Source organism: Triturus cristatus, chromosome 10 (assembly GCF_964204655.1).
Source record: "Triturus cristatus chromosome 10, aTriCri1.1, whole genome shotgun sequence".
Classification (NCBI taxonomy): domain Eukaryota; kingdom Metazoa; phylum Chordata; class Amphibia; order Caudata; family Salamandridae; genus Triturus; species Triturus cristatus.
Genome location: NC_140593.1, coordinates 842,624,463 through 842,646,226, shown reverse-complemented (window position 1 = coordinate 842,646,226; position 21,764 = coordinate 842,624,463). Strand labels below are relative to the sequence as shown.

Here is a 21,764-nt window from a genome sequence, read left to right as displayed (position 1 = left end):
ATTAAGTAACATAAAAGGTACCAAGCCGTCACATCTAGGGTGCTGTATTTGTTTCAACAGACTAAAAACTGTTGCTGATTCGAATAGTCTTGCGAATTTATTTACTTATATTTCTACAACTTTTTTTGCAAGTTCATTTTTTTAATGGAGCATGTCATTCCATAAGACATACCACCCTCACCAATTTTTTACACATATATACAAAATGTACAAAACATACAGTTTACACAAACAATATTTATGAAAGACAACATAAACAAAGTTGCATTCAGGTTGAATCCAGTTAATATCCAAAGCAACAGCCATGTGGGTGAATATTACTTGCAGCTATTCATCTCTACTGTAAGGGCTGTTGCCTACTGGATACACATTTGTGGCCTGTTGGGGCAAAACCTTTTACGTAAACCTCGCTCCAAAAGTTAAGAAAAGTTCAATTCATATTCTTGTCCCAGTAGAAATTGACGCCAATGCGTTTCCAGCCCCATCTCAGTTGTGGGGTTCTCCTCAGGGCCTTATGACTGGTAAAACTCTAAAATAAAAAATCCAGAGAAATTCATTTTTTAACTACTCTGCTCTCCAATTATATTTATAAACACTACAATTTCCAGGAAACCATGGGGAAAGTACCTGTATAGTCTTGTTAATGGCAAAACTTTGTGATGTTGAGATCTTGAATAGAAACAAATTATCTGCCATTTGGTATGCCTATTCTGAGCGCAAAGGAAAAATACATAATTCAGATCTCTCTCACATACAATGAGAGATGATTTGGGTCTAGTAAGGTGTGTATTGTTAATGGACTTACTTTAACTAATTGTGAGCATGTCTGATAAATCTGGAAAGTCCTGGTGGTGCCACTATTTTCCTTAGCTGAGCAGTGGGACATGGAACTGGGGTACTGCAATTGAATCAAAAACACACTCAATGTGATTGTTACATTGTAAGCATATTTCAGGGCAAGTTCATCTGCCTGAGGTGGAGTGAAAGTATCTCTTCATTTAAAAGTGGGGATTATTTCCAGTCTTTCACGTTGTTTTAATTATATTGGAAAGCAATTTACTTTGGCAGGCTTTTCTGCTCAGTTCATGTAAACGGGCTAATCAAGATGCAATGTTGCAATTTTCTTGTTCAGCTTAAGGCACAACTCAAAGACACAGTAGCGGTCCGTGGAGGGAGTGACAGTTGGGCAGTGAGGCGGGGCGGGGGAGGGGCAGGGTAGGGAAATGTAAACACCGTAATATGGATGAACGGAGGTAAGTACACATTTAAATAAATAAAACGAATTCCTGTGCGCGCGCTGCATCGCAAAATGCGATGCAGCGCAAGCAACGAAATTCGTTTTACTTATGTAAATGTGTACTTACCTCCGTTCATCCATATTCCGGTGTTTATATTTCCCCACGCTGCCCCTCCCCCGCCCCGCCTCACTGCCCCACCATCACTCCCTCCACGGACCGCTACTGCAAAGACATGTGCTGGGATCACTGGCACTCAAGGATTACTGCAACAAAAGTGGCGCGTGATGTGTTAGCTACAAAGTATCTATATTTGGCTAATCAATTTCCATCTGTGTTCATGCCATAAAACTCACTTCTCTCCTTGCGTGCCTCAGTCAATCATTCTTCTCATTTCTTCCTAGCTGGATGGGCACCTAATTTACGGTTTAGCTGTCTTTTGTAACTTCCTTCTCACCGCAAAGGCTTCTGGTATTTGTAGGCTCTGGTTTAGTTGATCGCTAATTTTATGGACTATAAGCTGCTATTCCTAGTAGCTTTCTTTACAGGGCTAACATCATTATTGGTCTATACAGTAGTTGTAACTTCCTTGCTCACCGCAATGGCTTCTGGTTTTTATAGGCTCTGGTTTTGTCGCTCACTAATATAGATGGAATATGAGATGCCGTTCCTAGTAACTTTCATTACCGAGGCTGACATCATTATTGGTCTATGCAGTGGTTGGCCTGTTGCGCAGTGGTGGCTTATGAAACTTTAAGGACTCAGCAGGCTAGTGTCTTTCTCAGACTAATAGTCTTCAGATATCAAAGCATTCACGATGGCTGAGCTGTGTTGAAGGAAATCCAATTAGGTTTTTCCAATTTCGGACATTTCATTAAGGCCATACATTGTACTAATGAATTTAAGGATCAAATATGCCTCTTTTCTCAGCAAATCTGCTTCAATATCACCGCCCCTTGGGTTAGGTTTTATGACCCACAATACAGTCCATTCGAATCTCTTTCACTATGATTCATTTCAATGAAATGATTCACCATAGGCGCAGTAGTGACTTTATTCTTTCTCCTGGATCGGTGTTGCACGAGTCTTTGTCGTATTTCCTGGTTCGTCTTCCCTATGTACAATTTCCGACAAAGGCATGTGACAGCATATATGACATTCTTAGTTTTGCAGTTTGAGAACTCTCTCTGTATCCATCTGATGTTCCGGTGTACAAATTCGGTTCCCTCAATAGTTGCTTCGCACATGGAACAATTACCACACTTATGGTGCCCCACTATGGGTTTGAGGTTCCATTGTGATATTAGATCTTTTTTCTTTGTTGTGGTGAAAACATCCACCCTAACTATCTGTTGGAAAATGCTGGGGTTCTTCTTCATGACAAACAGTGGTGGTTCGAATGGTTGTTCCAAATTAGATAAGAGGAGCCAGGTCTTGTGTATTATTTGGCAAAATGTGTGCGTGTACGGTCCAAAATGGAAACGCAAACCAGTTTATCTTCATTAAGTTTTACTGTTTTTGATAATAGACATTCCCTCGGAGTGTATTGTGCGCATTTCATGGCATGTTTAAGCAATTTTTTAGGATAACCTTGGTGTTTAAATTGTTCACGGAATGCTTCTGCATGTATTGTGTAGTATTGTGTAGTCTTCTTTGCATGTGCAATTCCTTCTAATCCTTAAAAGTTGTCCATAAGGTAGATTATTTTTCAAGCTCCGCGGATGGAAGCTTTTGTAATGCAATAAAGTATTGCGGTCAGTTGGTTTCCTGTAAAAAGTTGTTATTAGTTTGTTATCATAATGCCTGACTTCAACATCCAGAAAAGTGAGATTTTGTTGACTCTTAGAGAGGGTGAACGTTATGTCTGGGTGTCTTCCATTTAGCCACTGGAAAAAGTGGTCCAAATTATTTTCTGATAAACTCCATAGGCACCTAACATCGTCTATGTAACGATACCATTGTTTTAGGTGATCTGAATAGGTTTTATTGTTGTAGATGTATTTCTCATCGATGCGTGCCATGTACAACACGATCATCTCGGGTGCGAAGGGACATCCCATCGTGGTCCCCTTCGTTTGGACATAGAAAATATCCTCAAATTTGAAGTAGTTCTTCTTGAGTGCCACGGAGGCCAATTGCAAAAAACTCCGTGGGAACCTGCTGGGGATGAGTTCTTGTTTCCAAGTAGTATTTCAATACCTCCAGTGCCTCATCTTGTGGAATTTGTGTGTAAAGTGACACGTCAAAGGATACCAGCTAATGTTGATTCAGGTCGAAGTGTACCCCTTCTGTTTTATTTATAAAATCCATGGTGTCTCTTAAATACGATGGTATCTCCTAAAGGAATGGTTTTAGAAACGTGCCCACGTATTTAGATATTGGTTCCGGCAATGAATCACATTGGAGACAATGGGCCGTCCTGGTCGCTCTCGAAGGTCTTTGTGAATTTTCGGTAGAAAGTAAATAACAGGGATTCTTTTTTTTTTTGGGTCAGGTATTCGAACTCTTTATTCCCTAGAAATCCTGTTTCAAAACCTTTTTTCGTTATTTCATCAAACAATCCCTTGAATGTGCGTGTAGGGTGTTCTTTTATTTGTCTGTACCAGATGGGCTTGAGTATCTGCTTTCATCCTTCCTTCAGGTACATTTCCCTTGGCCAGATCACTACTGCTCCGCCCTTATCACCGCTTAATGATGATTGAGTCATCATTTTTAAGTTCTTGGATGGCCTTCTGTTAACCTGATGTTAGGTTGGCCTTGGTATACGGTTTTTGCTTCTCCAATTGTTGGATCGAGGATAAGACAACGCAAGGATATCTTTTGGAATCATGTGTGTTGGAGGGATGAATATTGAATTGTTGCTGAATCCTGTAGGTTCTTTAGGCATGTTGGTCTCCCTTGATGTGAAAATGGATCTCAGTCTAATTTTCTGAAAAAATTCTATGGCCTCTATCTTCAATTTAGTGAAGTCGGTTTGTCAATTGGGGACAAATTTCAAGCCCAACACCAGAACTGATATTTCATCCCTCGTTAAAAAGTTTGTTAGAAAAATTGACGATTAGATCTAGGTTTTGTACACTTGGCTTCTCAGGCGGACGAACTTGCTCTGAAATATGCTTACAATGTAACAATCACATTGAGTGTGTTTTTCGTTCAATTACAGTAATCCAGTTCCATGTTCCACTGCTCAGCTAGAAGCTAGAGAAAATAGTGGCACCACCAAGACTGTCCAGAGTTATCAGACACACTCAAAATTAGTTAAATTAAGTCCATTAACAATACAAACCTTACTAGATCCATATCATCTCTCATTGTATGCAAGAGAAATCTGACTTATGTCTTTTTCCTTTGTGCTCAGAATAGGCATACCAATTGGCAGATAATTAATTTCTAATCAAGACCTCATCACAAAGTTTTGCCATTAACAAGACCCTACAGGTACTTTACCAATGTTTTTGGGAAATTGTAGTTTTTATAAATATAATTGGAGAGCAGATTAGCTAAAAAATGAATTTCTCTGGATTTTTTTTTTGTGTTAATCCAGTCCTAAGGCCCTGATGGAAACCCCACAACTGAGATGGGGCTCGAAATGCGTCTACTGGGATAAGAATATGAATTGAACTTTTCTTAACTGTTGGGAGCGAGGTTTAAGTAAAAGGTCCAGCAGGCCTAAAATGTGTACCCAGTAGGCAACAGCCCTTATAGTAGAGATGAATAGCTGTAAGGAATAATCACACACATGGCTGTTGCTTTGAATGTTGACTAGATTCAACCCAAATGCAACTGTGTTTATGTTGTTTTTAGTAAATATTGTTTGTGTAAACTGTATGTTTTGTACATTTTGTATATATGTGTAAAACATTGGTGAAGGTGGTGTGTCTTATGGAATGACATGCTCCATTAATGAAATGAACTTGCCAAAAAAGTTGTATAAATATAAGTAAATAAATACGCAAGACTATTCGAAGCAGCAATAGTTTTTAGTCTGTTGAAACAAATACAGCACCCTAAATATGAGGGCTTGGTCCCTTTTTTGTTACTTACTTTCCAAAAGTGACATTTCTAAAATAGTAATGTTAAATGTAACTTTACCAGTAAAGAGGATTAATCATTACAATTCCAAACATATAGAACATGACACAGCTACTCCTTTCTAATCAGGAATTACAGTTTAAAAGGAAATCCCAATGATAACCAAAGAGAGGAGACCAGGACATGCAAAATTTAAATGTACATGTCCTACCTTTCACTTACACAGCACCCTGCCCGATGGGCTACCTAGGGCCTACGTTAGGCGTGACTTATGTGTAATCAAAGGGGAGTTTAAAGCTTGGCGAAAGGTTTTACATGCCAAATCAAAGCAGTAGCAAACTGCATACAGACTCTGCAGTGGCATGCCTGAAACATGTTTAAATGGCTACTTGTACGCGTGGCACAACCTGTGCGGCGGACCCACTAGTAGCATTTAAGTTACAGGCCCTAGGTGTATGGTATACCACTTTACAAAGACTTATAAGTAAATTACATATTCCAATTGTCTATACTCTAATGTTAACCTGTTTAGTGGAGAAGCACATGCACTTTAACACTTGTCAGCAGTGGAAAAGTGCTCAGATTATTAAGGCAAACAAAAAGAAGTTCAGAAAAAAGGGAGGCAAAATGAGAGAAACGTTTTCCAACATAATGTAAAATCCTATTACCGTGCCCAAGTATAATGCCCATTTAACCTTTGCTTTGTTGTGCCTTTCTGGGTGATTTTTATCATATTCGGGCATCGACCGCACCAAGACCAGTGCCTAAACCTTGTCACAAGCAGCCAAATTTCCGCTGCTCGTGACCAAAGGCAGGGACATCTTAAGAATTTTGTGGTCCATGGGCCAAACTAATTTGGGGGCCCCTGTTTGGAACAGCTTTGAATTTATGATCCAGTTTCAGCTCTTTCATGTTGTCTTTGGCCAGGTCACTGACAGTGCACAGGAATACTCATCAAATCCTATATGTGTTTACATCTAATATTAAGTTAGAGTGCTGTGTGTTTTCAATATTGTAGCACCGCAGTAGCTCACTAATATTACTGCAAAAAAACTCTGTGGCACCTACCCATTTCTCATATGTGAGGTCCTGTTTTGAAACAAAATAACTTTAATATGGATGTTGCATACACCATAAACAAAACATTTCCCTGCAAAAAGTAATAGACTCTCACACATCACCAACATCAATATAATTTAAAGGGAAACTGTATTTAAAATGCTATGTTTAATAATTATTCAAGGTCATTAGGATAAAACTCTCTATAGAACAGAGTAGGCTGTATCAGGGGCCACCCTGAAAGGCTTGGGCTCTGGGCCAGAGCCCACTTTGCCTATGTCTTAAAACATTTCTGGTCAAAGGCCATGCACAGCGGGACATTGGCTGCAGGGCATGGACTCTGGCAAAACCATATGCCCAGCCCACTGTGGGCTGCCAACCACCACTGTGCACAGCCTTCTGCCATACAGAGCAGGACAATGGCTGCAAGGCGTAACCGGCTCACAGATCAGACGATACTGAAATGACAGACAAGAGAAAAAGCTCCTTCGGCTAATCAGAGGTCCCTGTTATTTTATTTTTGGCGCTGGGGGACTACTGCTATAGTAACCAATCAGATACGCCTAAGTTTTTAATGACTTCAAGCCCAACCTGAGCACCGCTTTAAATGCTAATTTCTCAAAAACAGCTCAATAGAGTAACAGAAAATCACAAAAAGCACAATTTCTGAGTAAACTTCCAACTTTTTGCATATTTGATGTGATTCCATTCAGCTGCTTTTTTATGTAGTAGAGACCAAAGTTTCATATGGGAATTACCTTGGGAAATCAATGTTTTTGGGACCCACCCCTTTTTGTAGGCCCCCGCTTAACGGATCGGCCCAAAAGTTTCCTGGAAGGAGCTGAGCTGGATAAACTTGTTTTGGAAAGTTTTGACCTGATACCTCAAATGGCACCAAAAATTTTAGCAAAACAATAAATGATCTTCCTATGGAAAGTCTGACCTAACTATAACCATACAGTGGTCAAGGCCACTGTGTGTTATATAGATAAAGGAACCCTTCTTTCGCCCACCCCCATTGGAATCTACCTCCCCCAAATTCATTGGACTGCTTGAAAATTATATAATTTGAGAAATCGTTTGCCATGAATGATACAATATGTGATATCATAAGCAATGAATGATGGGGGTGCAAAGTATGATTAGTTTTCTTAACCATAAATGGCAAATTCAGTGCTTTTAGGTTTTGTTTCATAATCATAACTGCACTTTAACTGGAGTTTTTCAACGAATCTCAACATTTTTTAAATATACATTATGGTGTTATGAGCAAACTGAATCATAACTTTGCATTCAATTTGTGTCTTTTAATTGAATTTCTGGGTTTTTAAATCATATTCAAAGTCCAGATATTTTTGTAACTTTATCCATGTTGCATTCTAGCCATTGCTGTGTATACATTTTGGCTGTGACAAGAAGGGAATCAATGCAGGCTATGCAGAAAATGTTTGAAAACTGCTTTTAGGGGGCATTGCTTGCACACGCATGAAGCTGGTGTTGACTTCATTTAAACCATTTATGACAAGTCCTTGTATCCTAACTTACCAGGGAGTGTGTGTGTGTGCAGAAGCTGCACAAACCTACACCAACAGCTAATCTGAAGTGTGAACTATCTTTGACTGCACACAGCAGAGGTAGCCAGCAGGACCTTCCAGGTCTGGCTCCGACTACCAATGTGTCTATGGGGCTTTTGTTTATACGGAGAGGAGGGTGGGGTGCATGGTGTGACCTCTGGCAGGCCATACAAACCATCCTTCGTGGGTGACTAATATTCACAGTTAACAGCCTTTAATTGTCTGCAGTAGGGTGAGATCAATGGTCTCAAACAGCGGCGTCTTTTCCATAAGGGCTGAGGAGCGCAACCACCCGCCACCACCCACAAATACAACGGGATCTAAACTCCTTTTGTTATTGTTTTATATTAATCCCGCTAGATCTGCCCCCAGAACTCTGTTGAGTCTTTGGGGCAGATCCAGAGGGTTGACACTGTGGTGGGGGAGTGGTAGTGCACTCCCTTGTCCTTTCCCTTCGCATGAAGGTTTGGCCGGCCGTTTCTGCAGCGGACAGCCGACACTGACATAGCACAAGGAAACAGCAGGTGTGAGTGCCAGAGAGTGCCCCCTGCTGCATAGAGGCCTCCCATCTCATTAACTGTAAGCAAGCACTTGACCACAGTAATACCACCATCAGGGGTGCATGAACCTTGTCAGCACAGACAGGGCAAAACCTCCAGTTACCACTGAAAGTGTTGCCTGACACCTGCACAGAATCTATCTTGTATATTATGCGACCGCTCACCAACACAGTGGACTGTCATCACGACAGACACAGGCCACCGCGCACACCGTGACCCTGAACACAGCGCCTAAACCTTGTCAAGCCAATTAACTGATCCCACATATCCAGCACTGTGTGGGGTACCGGGATGTGGAACTTATTAGAGGTCGAAGACTGAGACACTCTGGGGGAGAGCTCTTCGGAGGCGCACTGTTCCTAAGTAAGCTCAGCTCACCACAACTGGTTAAAAGGCACAACACCAGCTACTAGACGGTCGGGCAGGTGCGTAGTGGGAATCATAACACAGAGGGTGACACCCCCGGTTGCAATCCGCTAACACACCCTTGGTGAAGCCCTTGGTGTCACTGCGACAAGCTCACGACCCTGCTGAAGCGTACATCATATCCGGAAAATGGGGAAAACAGACACCAAACAAATAAAATTGGTATTTGGGCAACAAAAACCCACCGAAGGCCCCCAGCCATGGAGGAAAGCCAACTGAAGTTGGAATCAGGTGGTGCAACCCCTTCTGAACGGGACATTCAAGAAATGTTTAGTGACCTCAAGGAATCCCTCACCGCCATTGACAATAAAATCGACACTCTATCAGACAGATTTGACTGCCTGAAGGAGAAGGTGACGAAGCTTGAAGAACACCTCGAACAGGTAGAACAGCGCACCTCCGCTCTAGAAGATGAAGGTGTGGCCACCTGGGAAAAGCTTCTCAGCATGGAAAAGGTACTCGAGGTGATTAGAAATAAAAGCATTGGCATAGCCAATAGGTCTCGCTTTTGGGACCTTATAAGTATTTAGTTATGCAGCACAATTTCTTTGGGGCAACAACATTAACTGTTGCATGGTTAAACACTTATAAGGTCCCAAAGGCGAGACCTATTGGCTATGCCAATGCTTGTTGCTTAGGTTTTTAAGGCAGGTAAAAAAAATTCCTAATGTACAAGGATGGACAGATGTAAAAGTCTTAATTATGATAGTTTATATGCAGAAGATACAGTCAGAAATGGAGACGGCTATTACTTTACACCAACTTCCTAAGGCGTCTTGTCATCTCATGCCAGAGGCATTTTTATTGAAGTTTTTTTCATTGTTATTACAATATTGCAATTAAAAGGTAACTTTAAATTGTTAGCTTTTTCTAGTATAGCTTCTTATAGCAATTTAGAAATGTTGAAATATTGAAATGTCTGATAGCACTAAAGGGCCTTGCTAGCTGTAAAAGTGCTCTTCACAAACACTTAGGCGCTCTTATACCTGTTTTGTTTTATAGTTTCTTTTCTTAAACCTTCACTTCTTAACCCTTCACTACACAGTATTGCTTTTGGCAGCAAGGCAATTTATAAAAGCTTTGGTTTGAGCTGATTTATTCTGTAGAAATAATTACACTGCATTCAGGCACGCTGCTCTTGTATTTTTTACTAAATGTTTGTATTTTATTACAATGTGTTTTATTGAAATGATCTTTGAATGATGGTGCATAGGTGAAGCATGAGAAGGAAACAGCAGGAGATCCCTCGTGCATAATGATCCAACAGATGTGCCTCGAGTCTAATCCCCATAAGCCTGGAAATCCTTCTGATAGGGGATGTTCGAAGAGACTAGATGGGAACAGCCTGCTGCTCTTTTATCATGCCTTCCCTTCAAAGCCTGCCTGTGCCGCCTTCTATTTCTTAACTTTGCTAAGAACATTACATCTGCATAGCTGCCAAGGTTTCAGACTGCTTATGTGTGACATTTTCATAATTTCAGAGTAAGTATGAGTGACATTCGACGACTATGAGTGACACCTTCCCGCAAGCAAAATCAAGCAATGAAGACGAGAGAAATGTATAAATATCAGAAATTAAACCCATTTGAGCAACGAGAAACACTAAGAAGATTGTAAAACCACAACAAAACACTGGAGATGGAAGGGCACTGTGAGATCGGACTGTACCAAACAGGATGTGAGAGGCCATACTGCTTGCAAATAAGACTGATGCCTGGCATTTTTATGGTTTCAGTGCACTTATTAGTGACATTCAACTTCCCAAAGTGTGACACTTGAACACTTTCTCATGAGTAAAACCAAGTAATGAAGTGCACTGAAAGACATAAATATCAGAAATAAACCCTCTTGAGAAATTAAGTTCTAAAAGTATCTTAGCTCCGCTCCCACACTCTCACAGACAACGCCCCCATTGCACAGATCAGTAAGTGCTCTCTTGCTGGACTCACCTTTGCTCCCAGAAGTAAGTCCTCCCTGCAGTCCCAGACTGAGACAGATAGCTCATTTGGCATTTGGACAGGAGGGCAAGAGAGCTTGCTGGAGGTGCTCCAGTAGTCTATAAGTGTCTGCAGCTCACCGTCTCTGCTTCGGTGCTTAGTGTTTATTTTCATTGTGAAACAACTTGCCTCGCAAAATATTGCCCTTGTTTTATTCCAGCAAGAGGTAGCCGAGACTCACCATGGACTTCGTTGTCCCTATGGCATTTAGATATAATTCAGTCATGCTTCAATTGGCCCTTTCTTTTGTATACAGACGAGGCATACACGTATTTGCCATTTAGAGTGTGACATGGTATTATTGCATTATGCTGGTATTTAGAATTAAAAGTTGTATGCTATCAATCAAATGTTGGCACAAATGCTACAGATTAATATGCTTCCATTGTCTGGCCATGACGTCTCACGCTGTCTCTCAGGCAGCGCTTGGCTGGTTGCTGCATACTAAGCCTGGGCAAAGCACTACGCTACGCTCGCGTAGTTTGCGAAGTTCGCGCTACTTCGCACTACGCGAACTGCACGTAGCACAGTGCGAACACGCGTAGCGTAGTGTTGCGTAGTGCTGCGGTCATTTTTTGCTTGCTCGCGGTCCTCAACGTCAAGTTGGCGACCGCGAGCATGGAAAATAAACCTCCCGGCGAGATTCCCAACGCGAGGAGGTCAGGTTTCTTATTGCGAGTGGTCGCGTATGCTCGCGACCGCTCGCGATGAGAAACTACCAGTTCGCGTTGAGAAAGCTGAAGCTCGAGTAAAAATCTACTCGAGCAGCAGAAAACTACAGCTCGCACTGTGCAAGATGCTATTTTCAATGATTGCACAGTGCCGGTTGCTTGTCCGCACTGTGCAATCATTGAAAACGACATCTGGCACAGTGCGAACAAGGTACTACGCAGTTCGTGAAGTGCTACGCGTAGCTCGCGTAGTGCGAACTTCACTTTGCGTAGCTTCGCGAAGTGCTACTTCGCGAACTACGCCCAGGCCTACCATACTTCTCTTTCACCACACATGGGGCTCGAGTTGGCAGGCTTTTGCTAAATTGACACATTGAGGGTAGCAGGTGTCGACAAGACTCGATCAGCTGTTTTCTTTTGATTTATTCCTACAGGCGGGCCGGGCAGCAGTGATGCCTTCCTGGGAGCCAGGCCGGCAGGATTTTTTATTTAAAAAAACAAACTTCCTGGTGCCAGTCAATGACGCCGACCCTTTCTAGGCTGGCTAGCACAGTTTACTGCTAATGAGGCTGGGGTCATGACGCTACGTGTGTAGCAGAGTTGCTAGCCCTCTCATTGAATCCGATCCGGTGCGAAGCGATGGCTCAGGGGCACCAGACAATGTGAGGCCTGGTCAGGTGCATCCAACAGAAAAATCTAATAAGTCAGCAGAGGTCTAACAGGCATGATCATGCTGTTGTAGCTCGGATCATGACAGACATCCGATGACATAAGGCTACCATTGTCTCCACCTACACGCACTGCAAAAGAGTTTACATTTTTACATTGTGCCATGAGTTCACGATATGGTCCATGCCTTTGCAGTTGCTCCTTGCAGACTGGCATTAACACTGGCGGTTTACCTGTAAAATGCATGCCACATTCCAAGCCTCGGTGTCAAGGCGCTAGTGGATGCAAAGCTCAGTCAGTGTCTTCATGTCCAGGTTACTCGAGCGGACGGTGACAGTTTTCATACTACGCCGTCTCCCGGACCAAATGAAACACAGATTGCTTGTTTGTAAATATCCTGCCTCCACTTCATTAGAGCGAGATTCACTCTTGTCCAGGCAATATTCCTTTCCGCTCGCCATTTAAGAGCGCGCTGCGCCCTAAAGTGAGTCTTCAGTCACAAGACTCGGGGGTGAGCAGACTACATTCCAACACGATTTTCTTGAATTATTTGTTTTTCGTTACAAATAATAATGCTCTCCCTTATCTTTGCTAATGACACGTTGCTATATTGTACCCCGGAGCGATAATAATGATCTAATTGTTTCATGTATAAATTTAAATATATAGTTAGCATTTACATTACCTGAACAAGTCTGTCAGTCGCAGTCTATCTGAGACACGGTATCTCGAGCCGAACGGCTCATAAGAGGCTGCAGGCCCCAAACTTGACTCTGGCAGCCGCATTCCGGTCTGGAGTCACGAAGCATCATTAAGAGAGGCTGCAGCACCAGTTAAGTCTCTCTCCAGCACTGCAGTGGCCACGGTCCAACTTCGATCAGGACTCGAGTGGCACTTTGAGAGGCTGCAGCACCGTGCACCATACTGATTGGAGGCACGAGCGGTGGGATCAGGGTGGCTCTGCTCCAGTAAAACTTTAAAACTATCTATCTCTCAACTGCCTGTGCCGCTCCGTCGCCTCCCGCCAAGTGCATGATCTGAACGCACGCTAGAGCAGCACCCACCGTAGCAAGTCTGAAAGGAAGGCGGAAAGAAGCCACAGATAAAGAGGCAACTTCGAGAATGGAAACACAAGGGCCATAATGCTGCACCTTTAAAACTGGGAGCAATGAACATAAGCTGCAGGCTGCATAGTGCACTGAGACCTTCAGGCCGACATGCTTTTCAAAAGGAACAAGCATTGGCCGCTATTTGGCAAGACGCGCTCTGTGGAGGGGGAGGGGCGAGCAAGACAGAGAGGCAGAGAGAGGCGCGCGCGCTGGAGAGCGAGGAAAGCCATATGGCACCTCTGCTCGCAAGCACGCGCCCGCGCACATGCACGCAAGCTGTAGGCTGGCCCTGGTAGCATTTTTTGAAGCCCTCACTTAAAGTCTCGCCAGACCAGCGCATGCGCTGGGTCAGGCGAGACCTAAAAAACGAAGATTTGGAGGCCAGGTCGAGCCACAACAATCTACGAATAGTAGGGATGCCAGAATCCACTGCAAAGTAAGTCACTTGTGGAGTATTATGTAGAGGAAATACTGTGGGCCCTCTTTAAAGCATCGCTGTCACCTGTGTGCATAGTAGAGCGAGCCCATAGATCCCTTTCCCTTCGACCCCCTCCAGGCGCACCAGGAAGACCAAGCATAGCACGCCTCCTGAATTGCTGGGGCAGGGACACGGTGCTGTGACTAGCCACAGACATGCAAAATGTAGTATATCAGGGGACCAGGGTCTCCTTCTACCCGGATTTCACCTTGGCAGTAAAAGCAGCAAGAAGAGACTTAATGTCAATTAATGCACCCTGCAACAGCTGGAGGTTAAATACTCCCTACTATACCTGGCAAAGCTTCGAGTTTTCCACACCGGACAGAACACCTACTTCCCCGACCCGAAGAGCGCGACTCGATTTGTAAAGGATCTGGGACTGGCCAAGAAGTCAGACCAATCAAGTAAAGACATGGAGGAAGAAAACCACTCCAGTGACAACGATTAAGCACACACAGTGATGCTGGACTCACAAGAGACTGCTGTCGAAGATCCAGTGGAGCGGGCTAGACCTCCTCTAGGCGACAATGACTCTCCCTATTTGTATCCTTTTCCCTAAGCAATAGTCTGTTGCTGATGTCTTTGTTTGTCTGACTTACATTAAGGCTGGCTACCTTCATGTGTGAACTCTGTCCCGCCGCCCGGCCCCTGCAGGTGATTCCTTTTCTTTGCATAATGGCATATCTATATTGGGGATGTGGGATGCCGGGGTCTTATGCTCAGCCTGATTGGGGGCAGGAGTGGGTGGGGGTGTTAATGACTGTTTGGAGTGCCATCCCTCTCCTTTTTTCCCTACCCTACTCTCCGACCGATTTACCTGGCGCGATTCACAGCACTGGGCACACATAGGCAAATTGTCAGCTAGGGCACCATGACCAGAGTGAAGTGCATCACATGGAATTTATATGGCCTTAATGATGCACGTAAGGCAAGAATGGTGGCCGCACAGTTAGACCGACATAAAACAGACATTTGCTTCCTGCAGGAGCTGCACCTCACTGAGCACACCCACGGGAGGCTGTGAGCGGGGTGGGTCAGTGAAAAACACACTACATGCTACTCAAACTATGCTCGAGGGGTGGCCATACTTGTTAGGAAAAGGGCTGTACTGGTGCACACTCGTCACTGAATGCGATAAGATGGGGAGATATGTTATGTAGGCTGGCTCACTAGGGGGGCATCCGTTTAGACTGATCACAATATATGGCACTAACAATCACGACCCTGACTTCTTTGCAGGGGTCTGGAAAGTGATGAACTCTCTTGGCCCAGGTACTATAATTGGGGGCGGGGACTATAACATAGAACTCGACGCCCAAAAAGACAGATCAGGAGACTCCCTCCCGCCCTCATCCTCGAGCGGCAGCACATCTGCAGGCCATAATCTCAGAGGGTGACCTGATAGACATGTGGCAACATAGACACCCGGATGGATCATGGGGCACATGCGTGTCGTCTGCTGGATCCTCCTGCTTGCGGATCGACTACTGGTTGGTCTCCCGTGATGCAGCGATCTGGTTTGCAGAGGTGATGCATCTGCCCTGGACCCTCTCTGATCACTTCCCCGTGATTCTAACACTAGATCTTCCCAAATACCCGACCAGAGCTTTCACCTGGAAACTCCCGCTGGGCGTGTTGCAAGAGCAGGCATTCCGAGAAACCATTAGACAGGCCATATCTAAGTACTTCCTTCTCAACAAAGGCACTGTCGACTCCCCTTCAACCCTATGGGAAGCATTTAAAACTGCCATACCGGGTGAATGCATTGCCAAACAAGCAGAGGTTCTTCGCTTACTACGGGGGAACCTCAAATAATTAGAAGGTGAAATACAGGCCCTAGAGCAGGAGTTGTTTGACAGCAAAAATAAAAATCTGCTATGCACAATTAGAGTCAAATTAGATGAATTCCAAGAGATTGCCATTCGAGAAACTCACTTATTAAGCGAGGAATCCAGAGCCCGGCGATACGGAGAGGGAGAGTGCACCGGAAAGAAGCTGGCGGGGCTCCTTCAGAAGCCCTGGACCAGTGATTACATATCTGAGCAATGCATAGCTGATGATGAATTGGCAGTGAGCCAGTCAACTGTTCAAGCTGAAATGATCTCCTTCTATGCATCCATATCGAGCCCAACAAGAAACGACACCTTCCGAGCTCTCAGAATTCTTTGACACTCTGCAGTTGCTGTGGCTGGTGGAGGGGCATAGAGCCTACTTTGAGTAACCCTTCACGGTGGAGGAGGTGATCAGAACTATTCGAGCTCTGCCAGGAGACAAGACCCTTGGCCTCTATGGCATTTCAGCCATCTTCTATAAGGAATATGCTGGCTTACTCGCTCTGCATCTAATAAGCATGTACGATGAATCCGTGGAGCAGGGGGTGCTTCCCCCGTTGCTTCGTGAGGCACAAATTATTACAATCATGAAACCTGACAAAGACCCCCTCAGATGTGACTCATACCGGACGGTTTCAATGATTAACCTGGACAATAAGATCCTTGCCAAGCTCCTCGCGGCACAACTCCTCCCACTGCTGCCAATGGTGCTACACCCAGACCAATGTAGCTTTGTCCATGGCAGGGCCATGGCTCACAACCTCGAAACGCTCTTTGCCACAATGCAGGAGGTGGACCGGAGGTTGCAGGCAGCTGCAATTTTCTTAGATGCCACCGAGGCATTTGATTTGCTCGAGTGGCCATATCTGTTTGGGCTCCTTGGCCGTATGGGAGTTAGCACTCAGTTCATCAAATTAATAGCGCTCCTCTGCTCACTCCCCATGGTGCGAATAAGAGTCAATGGTGTGACATCACCCCTGTTCCCTCATTTACGAGAGCATCATGCCCACAGGGGCCTGGCGTTCACCTCTCGGGTAATACTCGTTTCGCTGTCTGCGGACGACATCACATAATGTGTTAAACACCCAGCAGTCAACCTTGATCCCCTGACCAGAGAGTTCCTCAGATTTGGTGGGCTATCCGGAATATTAATCAACTGGGCAAAATCAACAATTTTCCCTCTGACGGAGGCCACCACTCGGTCTACTCTGAATTTCCCCTACAGTGGACACATGACCCGGTGAAATATCTGGGTATATGGATTTGTCGCAACCCTAAGGAGCTTTGGCAATCCAACTATGGCAGACTGATGGAGTGGCTGGAGCTGCGCATAAAGAGCTGGATTGCATTGCCACTGTCCTTGGCTGGAAAGCTGGCCATTGCAAAAAATGGTAGTTTTACCCAAGCTCCTTTACCTCTTCACAAATATCCCACTTCCCCTCACCCACAGCATTAGGACGCGGCTACACTCAAACATGATCACTTTTGCATGGGCCGGTAAACAACCCAGAATAGCCTGGGAAATTCTCACTTTGCCATTTCAGCAAGGCGGACTAGGTGCGCCGGACTTTGACCTGTACTATTGGTGTGCCCAAGCGCAGTTTGCCTTCCACTGGGTACAGCCTACACAATTCATGATGCACTCTGCACCCGGGCATGATCAGGTGGCCCGCTACCTCTCCCATTGGCTTTATACCAGACACAACTCCGTACCGAGTGGACACGGTAGGATGCGCGGTGTGGGCTTGGCACGGACTGCCCCTGAGAATGCGACTGGAAGCAATGTATGCCCCCTCGGTCCCCCTGCTCAAACACCCGGCGTTGCCGTTTTAGGCAGAGGCTGGCCCTTGCGCCAGAATGCGATCAATGCAGCTCACTAAAATGGGAGATGTTTTACTGGAAGGCATCTTTATTGCGCCACATCATGTAAAGGAGGAAAAAGGGCTGACTACTTTAGAACAGATGACATGCTACCAGCTGCGTGCTACTATGCGTGCCTGCCTCCCCTCTTTTCCAGCTGTGCCTCCCACATTTGTAACCTTAGAGTGCTTTTTGAAGAACCCCTCACCACATAAGCTAATCACATGCCTGTACACAAATATGCAACACACATCACCCGTGCGTACACTGCGCGCTCATCAAGAGTGCGAAGGCGCGCTTGGCATCTCAATCACACAGGAACAATGGTCATTCTGCTGCGCGGAAGCACTAGCAGTCTCCCTGAACCACTGACTGCGTCTTATACATTTTGAATTCCTCCACAGACTGTATAGGACACCAGACTGGCTTCACAAAAATGGGACTGATCACTGAGGCACTCTACTAGCGATGTAGCTCTTTGATGCAACTTTCCTCCATTTTGCATGAGAATGCCCCCAAATTCAACACTACTGGGTGACCGTTTTTGATGCAATACAGGAGATGACGGGCATACCCATGGAGAGATCCCCGCTGACGGAACAGCTTGGATATGTTAGGGATCTACCGACGGATAGCAGAAATCTTACTGCCTTGCTCCTCCTGCTTGCCAACAGGGCCGGACTGGCCGTTTTGGGCACCAGGCAATGCCCCGGTGGGCCGCACGGGTGGGGGCCGGTTTTGGGCCCCTGGGGGCCGTTTTTTTTGCAGGGCCGTTTTTGCAGCATAGCTGCAATATTGGCCCTGTAACAAAATCGGCTGAAAACCGGCCCTGGCAAAGAGCTCGGCAGCACCACCAACCCCCCGGGGGAGGGGGGGGCAGCCGAGCACTTTGCCAGGGCCGGTTCTGGTTCTCAGTCCGGCCCTGGGTAGGCCTCACAGTAGTGAAAAATGGTTTTGGAAGCTTTTCACCACCAGCACATGTAAAACTAAAAAGTACGGGTCCTACCTTTTTATTACAGAGCACCCTGCCCTATGGACTACCTGGGACCCACCTAAGTGTTGACCCATATGTAATAAAAGTGAAGTTTAAGGCTTGACTGGGGGTTTTCAATAGCGAGTTGACATGGCAGTGTAAACTGCACACACAGGCTCTGCAGTGATAGGCCTAAGACAAGTTTAAGGGGCAACTTAAGTGGGTGGTACAATCAGTGCTGCAGGCCCACTAGTTGAGAAAGCAAAAGGTTTGGAGGAAGGCTACCCTAAGGCTGACCAGTCTTACCGAGACTGAGAAGCAAGACTAGGCAAGAAAAGGGCATGTTTCTCAGAGGCTGTGCACTCTCCAGATCTTCCTTATCTGTTCCTGAAAACATCAGGTGAACTCCTCTTTTAAGAGGGACACAAAGGATGTGTTTTGGGGGTAAATCTGGTGCCAGGGAGCCTGTGCTCAAAGAGCAGATGATGGACAGAATGCTGAACCAATCAAACATTCACCTCCAGTCAAAGATCTGGGTTAAATACATCGTTTGTTTGCTCGCCACAACATTCCAGTTTGGACCCAGCCATATGCAAATCAGTCTTGACCCTGTTCCCCAAGGGAACAGTCCAGCCTAAACTGCCAGGCCAGGTCCTCCATGGACCAGAAACAAGCATCCTGGGATCGGTTTTGGGCTTTCACCCCTCATCAGCAAAGCTAGCTTGAATCTGGTGGTGTAGCAAGCACAGGACCCAACTCTGGGCATACCCTTCCCACTCAGGGAGACAAATGCAAAAAGAACAGATGATGGACGGAGCGCTGAACCAATCAAACATTCACCCCAGTCACCGATCTGGGTTAAATCCATTGTTTTTTTTGCATACCACACCATTCCAGTTTGGACCCACCCATATGCAAATCAGTCTTGACCTTTTTTCTCATGGGAACAGTACAGCCTGAACTGCTAGGCCAGGTCCTCCCTGGACCAGAAACAAGCATTCCGGGAGCCTGTGCTAGCCACACAAGGTTGAGGGACCTTAAAACATTAAACTCACAATGCCGAATTTCTGTAGTTCCAGCCTAATGGTTAATTTAGAATAAATGTTATAATTATGAATTCTACCTATAAAAACTACATAAAGGACTGGTAGTTTTGATTTATAATTGTGCAATTTCTTCTTTTTCCATACTTGACTAAGATAATCAATTTACTTCTCTTTGGACTTGCAAAGTAAGTGGTAAAATAGGCAAGTTGAGAGTTTGTGTTCCCTCTAAAGCAGATAAAAATCTGACTGTGTTCCAGTTTTGCCTGATCTTATTTTGATTGAGCATAGCACAAAGATGATGTATTTTTATTCTATTTCTAGTTATGTTTTGTGGCCTGTCTGGGTACTCAGACTTTCTCAAATCTAAGTGGCTGAAGGAAATTCTGGCTTGGCAAGACCCGGATACTGGGTGCTTTGGAAAAAGAGGTAATGGTGAAAAATCAACTCTTTCTTTAAAAAAATACATCAAGTACTAAATACTAAAGGGGCATCACTGGAAATTAATTCAGCACTAACATCACCGACGACAGGTTAAAATCATAATGGTAGCTAGACTTGGGGCTAACATCAGTTACGGCCATCATCTATATTATCAAATCCGCCTATAAATGTTAGTATGATGCGGTCCTAGTTTAGAGAATGATGTTAACTCAGTACCTCAAAAATTGTGGCGCTATGGCAGAGAGCACCAGGGTATAATAAGCCCAGTATTTAATGTAGGTGGGAAAAGGAAAACAGCATTCCCCAAAAGCACTAAATTGTGTTGGGGTAAAAGTGAACCAAGTGGCCCAGATGGCTGGCCAAACACTCATTTGCACTTTAGGGAGTGCAAACCACGCCTCCCCTTCCCTGCTCTGTCAGCAGAGCAGCCCCGCCCGCCTGGCAAAGCTGCCACGCCTGCAACAGGAGAAAATAAAATGATAATATTTTTCAGTTATTATCATTTTGTTTTTCCTTCCACTGCTGAAAAGTAGTGGGGCGATGCTCCTTCGCCTTATCCGAGAAGCCGGCACTGCCCAAAATCCCCAAACCCCTTGTTGTAATGCATTTAATTCCTATGGGTCCCAAATATCATGACTATGTCTTTCAGCTTAATTTTCCATACTGTGCTTTCCTGTTCCTTTGTCAGTATCTTTTATTTCCTGGAGTCGGCATCTGTCTCCCTGACCTAATGTCTGTGTCTACTTTTCACCATCCTTTATATGGGGCTCTCAAACCTTGAGTTCCTTTATATATTGTTGTGCCAGACTGTCTGAATTTGTTTCTTAGCTTCGTTGTCTCTGTGCCCCTGCCTTTTATGCCCTTGAGTATATGCTTTTTGTTCTCTGGTCTAGTGTCTGTGTGCATGTTTCCTTGCCCTAGTGTCAGTCTCTCACTTTTCGAATATACATGTCAATGTCTACTTTCCCAGTGTTCCTGAATCCCTTTCCCTATGTCCAAGTCAATCAATCCCTTCTCAGAGACCTTGTTTTCATGTCTACAGTGATGTCCATGTCCAGGTCTGCTACAATGGAGACGGTTCAACAGCAGCATCATGACCCAGCCTCTTACCCCTAGCTGCTCATGCAGCAAAACAATGTATTCATTTTTAAAACAAGTCTGACATAAAAATATTACAATTGTTTTGACTGAGATAATTATGCTGCGTACATGCCCTTTCCACTACATAGTTTCCGATGATGTGCATTCTCTTTTGTTAGAGGACGTTATATATGTCTGACTTGACAACGTAGGAGTCTGCATGACCTATTGTTACAAATTCTGCAAAATATACATAGCGTGAGCTTTAGCTCCAGCTGCATCATTTACAAAGCTATCACGACCATCACTCTCAATTATCATACAGACAAGCATACCATCTCTGCACATGGGCAGCCAGGACACCACCAGACGGTAGTGTAAAAAATAAAAATTAAGACAGTAGGCCTTTTCCATCTATGATCCCAGAATCTGGAAATACATCCCTGTGTCCATCATGGCTGCACCAACAATGCTGTAATATAGCAAAGAGTTGAAGACGCAGCTCTTGAAAAAACACTTCATCACAATGCAGTAACCATCCACAGCTCATCTTCCCCTCCTCTGACTTTATGCTTGTCTTTGACCATGTACTGTACTTCGCTACCTTTAGGCTATATTTGTGCTGTAGCAATATCATACATATACACATATACATATATGTTAAGCAGGAATCAGATTTGAGTCACACATACATGAAGACATATAATATTACACACACATAG

The 21,764-nt window shown here is 44.6% G+C and overlaps 1 protein-coding gene across 1 annotated transcript in view; it reads left to right on the top strand.

The window, feature by feature from the left end:
- The window catches only part of LOC146790122 (UPF0764 protein C16orf89 homolog), a 575,747-nt gene that overhangs the window by 429,660 nt on the left and 124,323 nt on the right, over nt 1-21,764 (top strand). The window contains exon 6 of the mRNA XM_085630170.1: nt 19,843-19,947. Coding sequence (XP_085486296.1) covers nt 19,843-19,947 — 105 coding nt within the window. The remainder of the gene's footprint in view (nt 1-19,842; nt 19,948-21,764) is intronic.